We start from the raw sequence: 11,194 nt of genomic DNA on the forward strand, positions 1-11,194 counted from the left end.
GTTGTGGGGATGGACCGGCGGAAGATGGAGGTGGCAGCCTCTGAGAGTGCGCCAGACTGGATGGACCGAGTCCCAGTGTGTGGTTGGGCTCGGGCATCCGGATGTCAGGTTTTGGTGCGATATCCGTTTGGTATTTAGCCCGGATATTCGGCACGCCTTCATCAGGGAAATAGGAGTAGCAACAAGTGTTGTCTAGATGGTAACTTCATGCTGACTGATGTATTACTTTGTATGGTCTTTGTGAATGATGATTAATAAAATAACTGCATGCACCGTCCAGATGCAGAGGTCGGGGTTTATTTTTTTCTAAAAAATAAAAAAAAGTGACACATGCTATTATTGATAATTGAAATCATCTACAGCATGTGAATACATTTGAAGTCAGCGTCGTTCGCACGTGGATGAATGATAACGATGACACCGATGAATGGCAACCTCAATGGTGGTTTTTCTTCTCGACAACATGTGTGGGTAGCTCACGTGGACATGTGTGACCTGATTTTGCGGGTTTGTGACGGTTTTCATATGAATAGCTTCTGTTTCGAGAAAAAAAAAATGTTTCCGCGAGGAGGAATTCCTTGTGGGCTGTGGCTGTAGTGGAGCACCCACACTGACTGATCCGTGCGGTGTCGTGCCACCTCTGGCGCTGCAATCCAATAAACGCCGGCCATACCATGTTCCGTGGTCGGCGGGCAACCGGCGCTCCTCCGACCGACCGGACGCCACCGTCCTCCGATCCGACGGACGCCGCGTGATCTCTAACCAGCGCCGCGGACGCCGATCTCACATGGCGCGCACACACCAGTAGTCTAGCTACGCTACCGGACGAGGCACCTTATCTATCGTCTGACTCCACTACCGGGTTCTACGCTAGCGCCCGTAGAACCTTTTCCCACTCCAGCGCCATGGCCATGAGCGCGGCCGCCACCGCCGCCACGCTCCTCCCGAGGTCCAGCACCGGCACGCACCGCGTCGCCTCCTCCTACCCCTCCTCGTCGGCAGCTCACGGGAGGAGCCGCCTCCTCCCCGTCAGGTACGGAAGCCATCCCCAGCCTCACGCTCCGCAGCTCTCCACTTAGTCGGTCGTGTGTCCTGCCCACCAGGCGTTCGATCGATTGCCCCTGCACCGTGTGCCCTGTCAAGCCCCGTCAAATTATAGCTACTTGTTTGAAGTGACTGCCAATTTAACTTTGTGGCTGCCCACGATGAGTAGGCAGCTTAACTCTACTCATTCATCCTTCTTTACTTAGTACAGTGCATTAATTGATAATGCTTGGTGGTCTATCAGCTCTCTGTTGGTCGACCCATTAATTGATGATAAGATAATACTAGTGATGGTGGTTTCCTTTGTGTGAAACGTAATAGTGCCAGCGCCTGTCAAATTACCGGGTTTGGTTTTTGCAGAGTACAATCTGTGCCTAGCCCTTACTGTTGGTGTTTATACAGATGTCAATCGCCCGGTGTCGACAAAACCACCAAGCCTAAGAGGAACTTGTTCGACAATGCCAGCAACCTTCTCACCAATTTGCTCGCTGGCGGCAACCTCAAGAATATGCCGGTTGCCGAAGGTGCTGTCACTGATCTGTTCGACCGGCCCCTTTTCTATTCGCTCTATGATTGGTTCCTCGAGGTGCTTATCCCGATCTGTCTCGTGTTGCTTACTGTTTTTATTGCAGTGCTTGGTTCTGCTTACTGGAAGCATGTATTAGTTGTACTCTGCGATAGTAGATACATGTGACATGTGTACATGATATTTGAGTGAATACTTACATGATATAATTCCACGAATTTGCTACTCTTGACCAGATGATCACCTGCATGATAAGGTATTAAGGTTGCCATTTTCTAACTTCATGTCAAACCATATTTATTTGAATCATGTTCAAGTCTCCTTATATGCAATGTACATCGCTAATCATACCCTCAGAAAACCTTCTATTCGTTGACGTCTCAACTTCAGCTTGAAAAATCACCTAACATCATTTAAGAGGGCCTTCATCAACATTAAAACGAACTTCTTGATTTGGTATATTTGTATGCACCATGCAAGTCATATGACATGTGGCCTCTCACAGCCCTGTACAGAAATGCTGCACTTGCATATAAATGTGAAAAATCATGCCTTTATGAGCTGCATGCCGACATAAAAAGAAAAGCGGCAGTAGCAGGAGCCGAAGTTAAAGAAAGCGCTATACATTAATTGTGTGTTTTGCCAGTGCCTTGTGTTATTCTGACCAAACTGCACACTTAAGTGCAATTATGCGCACATTAAGCGCTAGACATTTTGCTATCGCCTAGAGCCTAGGCGCTCCTTTTTGAACTATGGCAGGAGCATAACAAGGTGAATACTAATAGTTTATGTGTGGTCTTTTTGATCGAGTTCTGCTGCTGTCATATGATAGAATTTTCATTTGATTGTAACTTCCTTATTGTTAGGTTCATAATCAAGATCGAGTTCTGCTGCTGTCATATGATAGAATTTTCATTTGATTGTAACTTCCTTATTGTTAGGTTCATAATCAAGCAACCATGAGGACAACTCATGCTATGCTAACATATCCTGTTATCCTTGCAGCACGGTTCTGTCTATAAACTTGCTTTTGGACCCAAATCATTTGTTGTCGTCTCTGATCCAATTGTTGCTAGATACATCCTGCGAGAAAATGCTTTCTGTTATGATAAGGTATGTTTTCTTATACATACTGTGTGAACGTATGTAAATGAATACACAGATCATCGGAAACTGTAGATAAGCTCGAACTATAACGGTTGGCAACTTATTTGTAGCATATGTTGTTTTCCCGTGCTGAACTGTGCATATAACAGTATTAAATACATGTAAGGGCTGGATTAATTTAGTACCTTTCTTTCTTACATACTTTTCTACTTGAAATCAGGGAGTTCTCGCTGAAATTCTAGAACCAATAATGGGGAAGGGTCTTATACCTGCTGACCTTGATACCTGGAAGCAAAGGAGAAAAGGTTAGAAGGTCGGATTTTGAATCATATTTGCGTACTTCTAAGGCTTCCTTGAGTGCATTTACACTTCATGTTTCTGTACACCTGTATAAGTTCCTGTTAGTCAATAGAAGAAGCAGATTGACTGTTGTCCATTGATATGAATCCATTATCCTGCTCATGTTTTTTTCAACCTAACAATCAAAGGTTAACTTAAATTTTAAAAATAGAGGTTACCTGTGTATGCTTTATGATAGTAGCTCCAGTCCTGCTAATTGGACCTAGTGCTTTTTTTGGACTGTTGAGCCAACTAGCATGATATTTTTAGATACAATCGTAAAATGGTAGTTACCTTATGGCACAACTTCTCAACATAATCAAACTATTGCAGAGCCTACGTGAACCTCGTGTTTGCATTCACAGAACATTTTGTCAGTGGCGCTGCCAAGAAAACAATCATGTTATGTCAATTTAAACTTGTGATATCAAATACATGTGTCTTTCAAACTTTTATACTAGCTTTTGCATAATTCTTACTTGTATCTAAGGGTTTTGCCAAAATCTTGTGTGGTCAGTTGACCACACAAGCTTGACCGTGGCTTCACCACTGCATTTTGTAATGGTGCACCTTATCCATTATGTGTGTTCTGCAGTTATAACTCCTGGGTTCCATGCCTTATTCATAGAAGCTATGGTAAGAGTATTTACCAAATGTTCCGAGAGAACCATATTGAAACTTGAAGCACTTATTGAGAAGGGAGACCATGGTGACAAATCTACCATAGTGAACCTTGAAGAGGAATTCTCCAATTTGGCTCTCGACATAATTGGATTGGGAGTGTTCAATTTTGATTTTGACTCTGTTAATAAGGAATCTCCTGTAATCAAGGTTGGTGTAATATCACATACGTAGTTATATTATCTGATGATAATTTTCATGACAAGTGCATCTGTTCTGCTTTTTAAAATTGAGTAAAAGTACAGAAGAATACCCATCTTGCATGTTTAGGATTAATAGACATGACTAATGCTCTTCTGCTAATTTTGTCGGCCCTTCTTTGGGTGGGTTTCTATGTCTATTGTGCAGGCAGTATATGGTACTCTTTTTGAAGCTGAGCATCGATCCACCTTTTACATCCCTTACTGGAATCTTCCTTTAACTCAATGGATAGTACCAAGACAGCGGAAGTTCCGCAGTGACCTCAAGATTATCAATGATTGCCTTGATGATCTTATTAAAAATGCAAAAGAAACGAGACAGGTTTGTGCTAACAGAAAATTTAGTCATACATGGTGCCTTTTTCTGGAAATTGTAGTAAATCAACATTGCTTTTTATAGGAAGCTGATGTGGAAAAACTCCAGCAGAGAGACTACTCATCGTTGAAGGTTGGCCCCTATTACTCCTGATTTTGTTGGGTCATGCTTGTCTTATTAGGTTGCTTTTAAAACATCTATGGTAGTTTGGCAGTTTGTAATGTTACCATTATATTTGTAGGATGCCAGCTTGCTGAGGTTCCTTGTTGACATGCGGGGAGCTGATGTTGACGACCGCCAGGTAAATCGCCCATGTAATGTTTAGTTTGGTATAAGAATGGAACATCTATAACTTGTATCTTGTTCCATTTATTTCTTCCAGCACAGGGAGTTTCCAATGTTTTAATACCCTTTGAAGTTTTACTTTGTATTTCTACTTAAGTCAGGCAAATAAATTGACAAATTTCTTGGTTTGTGATAGCTTCGAGATGATCTTATGACAATGCTTATCGCCGGACATGAAACAACTGCAGCTGTTCTGACATGGTCTATTTTTCTACTGGCCCAGGTACACATTTTAACTGACATGGACAGATAATTAACTTTAAATTATGAATATCATATAATATACAAGTATGTTGATACAGAATCCCACGAAGATGAGAAAAGCCCAGGCAGAGATTGATTCTGTACTGATGGATGGGGCAATCACTGCAGAAAAGCTCAAGAAATTGGAGTATGTTACTTATGTTACCATTTCTTGTAAATTGAACTATGTTTTATTCTTCTATTCACTACTTATTTTCAGGTGTTAATTTTAAAAATCATCATATATTTTGCATATTATATGCTTGCAAAATCAGTAGCGCTTTCTTACCATGTGTTAGTAAGAGTTTACCATGTGTTAGTAAGAGTTTACTGTATTAATGCGCCATAAATGTTTCTAAATTTTACATACTGCATTCATGATGTGCTCTAGGTACATAAGATTAATCATTGTTGAAGCTCTTCGCTTGTATCCTCAACCACCACTGTTAATCAGGCGTTCTCTCCGGCCTGATAAATTGCCAGGTTCCATCTTCTCTTTAATACACACAGCTTTCTCCCAACAATCAGAAAAACATGTGCCAGGTATCGAAGGGCATGAGATGTGATACCGACTCGTGTTATGAAAATTAATGCACACAAATTCATAGGTGGGTACAATGGAGCGAAAGAGGGATACGAAATACCAGCAGGAACCGATATATTTCTTTCGGTAAGATGGGAATTGGTAGATTTAAGCTGGTTCTTTCTTTCAGATATTCATAGTTTTGGTACCAATATAAGTTTCTTTCATGATAAATTTGCTATAGGTTGACTGGTCTGTGGAACATAGACGACTCTTAACTTTATTCTGCTATCCTTGAGAAGCTTGTCTTATGTGAAAATGCTGGCACTGCAGATATACAATCTCCATAGATCCCCATACTTTTGGGATAGGCCAAATGAGTTTGAACCAGAGAGGTTTACAGTTCCAAAGAAGGATGAGAACATAGAAGGGTGGGCTGGGTTTGATCCTGACCGGAGTCCTGGCGCGATGTATCCCAACGAGGTAACTGGTCTCATCATTCTATCCTACCGATAGACCTCTTTCTTTCTTGAAAAAATTAAAACTTTATCAAACTTCATTTGCCAGATTATAGCAGACTTTGCTTTCCTCCCCTTCGGCGGAGGACCACGCAAATGCGTGGGAGACCAATTCGCGCTCCTCGAGTCAACAGTGGCCTTGGCCCTGCTATTGCAAAAGTTTGACGTGGAGCTGCGAGGCTCGCCCGATGAAGTAGAGATGGTGACAGGCGCGACGATTCACACAAAGAACGGTTTGTGGTGCAGGCTGAGGAAAAGGACTTGATCAGCGGGCATAATTTTGCACCAAAAGGCTTTGCTTATTGTTGACTTCTCGCGTCGTCTGCATGCTTTAGCTGGGTATAAAGCAGGTTCATGTACATGGTTACATCTCTTCGGAGCTTTAGGGGCATCAATTCTGTGCACAACCATCATCTGAAACATATGGCTGCAAATACTAGGTGCTGCGTGCATGCATGCATCTAAACAGAATTACAGTAGTACACTCCATGCCAGATTGACCAGATTATTGTGATGGAGATGCCTCACCAGGTGTCCGGTTTCTTGTGAACCCAGATCACCTGATCTGTGCAGTGGCGACGTGCGATTGGATGCCTCTTGTCATGGAAGCAGAGTTAGGTTTCAGTCATCGCTATTGTGCCGTGTTGCGGTGGGATGCATGCTGTGCAGGAAACAAGAAGCCCACAGAATTAAATTCAAAACAAAATCGATGCAGATAGCGATTGGGGCAAGTAAGCTACTCCTACTTCTTTTCATCTGTTGATGCCTTGATGTTTTGTACTATTCTGCATTTTGTTATCATTATTATATATATGATATTCCATATATGTGTGTGGTTCTTGTGATGGTGAAAACCCTCTGTGGTTGGGGTGGAATTTTGCTGGGGTATTTTTAGTTGGAAATTTTGCTGTTGATGTTGCATTAATTTGAGCCGAGACAGCACGTTTCAGCGACCTTTTGCGGTCAGCGAATTCGCTGTCTCACGAGCTGTATACATGGTAAACAGATCTTCTCAGACAACGAAAGCCTAGTCACTACCTCTGTTCTTGCTTCTTTTCTTGAATCACCTTCAGTCGACTTGCCATGATTGCCACTCTAGGTCTGAAAAAACATCAAGGCCACGTCTTTTTATATGTATGGAATTATATTTCGTGATGAATGTAGCAGCAGCGAAGATGGTAAAGATTCAGAACCATATATATAAAAAATAAAATTCTTTTCTAGTCTGTGATTTCCAGATGTTGCAGATTTCAGCTTGAGTGTTAATTTGGGTTCTGTAAACTTGGTTTCTGTAAAACATAAGTCAGGTGGCTTTTCAACCTCAGCGTGACGTCTGTCTACGGTGTTGCTCGCAGATGATGGGATGCTTGCACCCTAAGTCTGTACGTAAACATGTACAGTCCATTATTTTTGAAAAATTCCAAACATGCAAATCAAAAGGAAAATGTTCCTCCTTTGCCGGCTGCCTGGTTAAGAGGATGCCTTGGACCCCATTCAGAAAAAAGTCCAGAGACGTGCTTAGACCCGTCGATCAACGCACATGTACGAATGGAATTGTTGAAAATGCTGCACGCCATGCCGCACAACAAGTGCGACTTGAAACTTCAACGGGACCCGATCGTAGGGCGCGTAGCCTTTCAACGTGTACGCTTAGCATCCACCTTGCTCTTTACTTACTTAACTTGGATGCTCTAGCCCGACCACACTGAGTACGTAGAGACTGAAGAAGTTGGGGGCAGTTAAGAGTTAAGTTAGCGAGGCAGTGAGCCATCTTGACCGGTTCCTTGCCTCCTTCCTCCCCGCCAATCAAGGGTTGAAAGGTCAACCAAGTTCCTGGTGGAGGGCCCCGCCGCACCACCAAATCCTGACCTAACCGGACCCTTATCCTTTCGCCATCCTTTGGATTTTTCTTGTGTTTGTCCTAAACCCACATGTGGTAAAACGGTAATGCGACCGACGGGTCGTTCTCTCCGAGGAACCGGACAGGCGGGCGCGAGATGGTGCGGTTTTCACGCGAGCTCGACAGCTCTTTTGTGTTAGTGGGATGTATGCTGGGATATATATGATCGCGAAACCAAGATCATACAAACTGTTTGAAGTAAAAAGTAAAGAAACGAAAGAGATGAATGAAAGATGAATCATTAGTCTTTATTGATGACTAGCAAAAGGGCCCGTGCGTTGCAACGGGAGAAAAAAATACCACACGCTTTTAAATTTTTTATAATTATTTTGATTTATTAAAATAATAAGCTAACTAACTAATGTAGTCAGTCATATCCTATTTTGTTGAGAAATCAACCCGTTCATTGTTAATTCCACCATGATGAGAAATTGAGGGGGACAAGCAAAGCAAAAACAAAGAGGCTACGTGAATTGATCAATGGATTGTTATCTTATTTCACTCATGTGATAGAGAATGTGGGATCAGATGACAAATTGAAGGTGGTGTTCCATTCTCTGTCTCTACAACAATACAATCTTACATTTAATACATTCATTAATCAGCAAACAAATCCCCACAAAACAAAATTTCTTGACGGTGTTTGGCACACGGTTAGAGGCATGGGGAGGGAATCTCACCAGATGATGAGTTCCTGCCGGAGGAGGGGATACGATGAGGGGAGCAAGGGTTAGGCGTCTCTATCTGGCCATAAGGAGTCGCCGTTGCCGCGCCATAACCTTGGAGTTCCCCGTGTGAGTCATGGAGGCCCGCCTCCACCTGCAAGTACTTCGCTCCACCGCGCCTTATCCGCGCGCCGTCGCCGTTCTGCATCGAGCAGACGCATCATCTCAGTCACTGTAGCTGTCGCGTTGATTTGATCCAGAAGTTGTGCTCGAGCGCCGGAACGGAGGCAGCAAGCGGGCAGAGGTACGACCGCGGAGGCGGGTGGGTTGAGATCGACAACGGTGGTGGTTGAGGTCGGTCGCGGCGGCGAGTGGTGTGGCAGCGGCCTGGTCACAGGCCAGGGTGGACCAGGGTCGACGCGATGCGCTCGAGCGCCGCAACAGGGGCAGTGAGCGGGGAGAGGTACGGCTGCGGAGGCGGGTGGGTTGAGATCGGCAACGGTGGCAGTTGAGGTCGGCCGCGGCGGCGAGTGGTGTGGCGGCGGCCTGGGCACAGACCAGGGCAGCCCAGGGTCGACGGGAGGAGGCGATGCGTACGGGTATAATTTTTTCAGCGAATCGTTTTTTCCTTTTGCGTTCCAGATAAATGATGGAGCGCGGGTTGAATAACAAAAATTACAGGGGCTTTTTGTAAAAATGCCTCGGTGGGTTTTCCGACGGAAGCAATAGCTTCTTTATTGTTAGGTATAGATAGCAATGGGTATTTATACCCGGGCGGAAGTACACATGTTGCTTGAGAGTCAAGTAACTTGAAGTTACTTAAGGGCCAAGTTATTACATGGTTTCCTTAAGATTCAAGAAAGTGCATGGTTGCTTGAGGACTAAGTAACCTATCTAAGAATTAACTTAATCCTAATCAGCTTAATTAATAAGCAACTAATCTATTCTTAACACTCCCCCTTGTACAACGCCTCTTCTTGAGTATATGCATCATCTTCATAAATTCTTTGAATATTCTTGAAAGTCTCCTCCAAAAATCCTGTGGGAAAAATATGAGGAGAATTGTGCAGACATGTTGCTAAAACTCCTTTAAATCCAGTGGGAAAAATAATAAGGAGAAAATGATGCAACATATAATGATTATTGCCTCTTGATTACTCATATGAGAAAAACCTTTGAAGAAGGAGAAAACTCATTGGTGAGTTTAGAGAACAATTGATATGTCTTGAGTACTTCTTTTAAAAACCCCAATAGGGAAAATAGAAAGTATGACATATGATCTTTGATAAGATATTGCCTCATTAAAAACCATTATGAGAAACTTTTGAAAGAAAAACTCATAAGGGAAAAGAGTGCATTTGACATGCCATTGAAAACTCCTTTAAAACCCAGTGGGAAAAATATAAGGAGAAAATGATATGGCATATACAAGCACTTGTGTTTATATTGTCGTTAAAAACCTTTTATGAGAAACCATTAGGGAAAAACTCATCAAGGAAAAAAGAGTACAATATATGCAATCTGATGATTGTTAATAGGTTATAGTTTGGGAGATTACTCCCCCTGAACTTTGCAAATATGGAGGGTGTCTCATACCAATTTCATGGACATGAACATGAGATTGTGTATAATCTGTTGGATTATAACAATATTTGTTTGCAAATTATTTCCTCACTTTTCTATAATCCGTGAGGATAAGTAATTTCCGAGCAATGTGATTTATGATATTGCTCTTCATATAACCTATAGGTATTTGAGTAACACAAGTGTAAGTATCTTGATAAATCAATTTATGTGATTCTGATGAATCTCAACCACATGATTTTGAGTGTGGTTAATCATTCTGCCGAGCCATACATATCTTGCAATGCTTTTAGATAAAACAATTTTGTCACAATGATAAGTGGGAATAACCATTAAAGTCCTATTTACATGACTTCCATATGTAGGCTACTATAGCAAATTCAGTCATTGATATGGCGTTGTTTGGATCAAATAAAGAGCCAATATCATTACATCATATCATGGTCATATCTTCTATTTCTTGATGTAAATATTCAAGATTTACTGTAATCTTTAGATATAAGAGGATAGTACTTATATCAACCATATACCTTTTGTTTGGGGTTGCACTCCGAATAAAGATAGCAAATATAGTGTCAGGCCTAACGTAGTTTGCAAGTATACGAGTGCTTTGACATTAGTGAGATATAGAACTTCAGGTCCTAGTATCACTTCAATATCACCCCTAGGTATGAATGGATTTGCACCTTATCAAAGGTAGTATGACCATACATGTATTTTGTTGTTATGATATATCCACACTAAACTTCTCGTATATGTTTTGGATATATGTAGACTGATACGTATTCTTGATAGAATGATCAAGTTGTAAACTTAAGCTAAATTTGGTTAAATCCAAATTTTCCGTCTTGAGATGATTTTATGTATGTTTAGGTCTTGTAGAGACATTGATGATGAAATCATCGATATACATTGAGGTGATATAAGGAATTCAAATTTGGGATTCCTTTGTTACACATAAACAATCATCATTCTTTGAGTAATCCTTCGGAAGAAGAAAATCATTTAGTCGGCAGTACCATATGATTTCCGACTATTTCAAGTCATAGAGTGACTTCTAAAATTTTACACAAATATATGTTGCGATTTATTTTTGGATGCGAAAATGTAAGCCCTTCAGGGACTTTAATATATATGTCCGAAATGAGTGACTCATATGAGTATGTAGCCACTTCATCCATCAACTGCATGGATAATATTATT

At 41.8% G+C, this 11,194-nt stretch overlaps 1 protein-coding gene across 2 annotated transcripts; it reads left to right on the forward strand.

Annotated features, from left to right (window-relative positions):
• The first annotated feature begins 628 nt into the window (after positions 1 to 628).
• LOC123401578 (cytochrome P450 97B2, chloroplastic) lies at positions 629 to 6,667 on the forward strand. 2 transcript variants are annotated; one of them, XM_045095405.1, is made up of 14 exons: positions 629 to 1,033; positions 1,447 to 1,630; positions 2,576 to 2,683; positions 2,898 to 2,982; positions 3,612 to 3,847; positions 4,046 to 4,219; positions 4,298 to 4,345; positions 4,455 to 4,514; positions 4,695 to 4,781; positions 4,861 to 4,949; positions 5,193 to 5,284; positions 5,410 to 5,471; positions 5,658 to 5,807; positions 5,892 to 6,667. In XM_045095405.1, exons 1-14 carry the CDS (start codon positions 906 to 908, stop codon positions 6,105 to 6,107), a joined length of 1,719 nt encoding a protein of 572 aa, XP_044951340.1. In that variant the 5' UTR covers positions 629 to 905; the 3' UTR covers positions 6,108 to 6,667. The 2 variants fall into 2 exon arrangements, with proteins under 2 accessions (XP_044951340.1, XP_044951341.1); XM_045095406.1 differs by having other exon boundaries at positions 948 to 1,033; positions 1,447 to 1,568.
• Positions 6,668 to 11,194: the final 4,527 nt, after the last annotated feature.

This window comes from Hordeum vulgare, chromosome 6H (genome assembly GCF_904849725.1).
Source record: "Hordeum vulgare subsp. vulgare chromosome 6H, MorexV3_pseudomolecules_assembly, whole genome shotgun sequence".
NCBI classification, from domain to species: Eukaryota; Viridiplantae; Streptophyta; class Magnoliopsida; order Poales; family Poaceae; genus Hordeum; species Hordeum vulgare.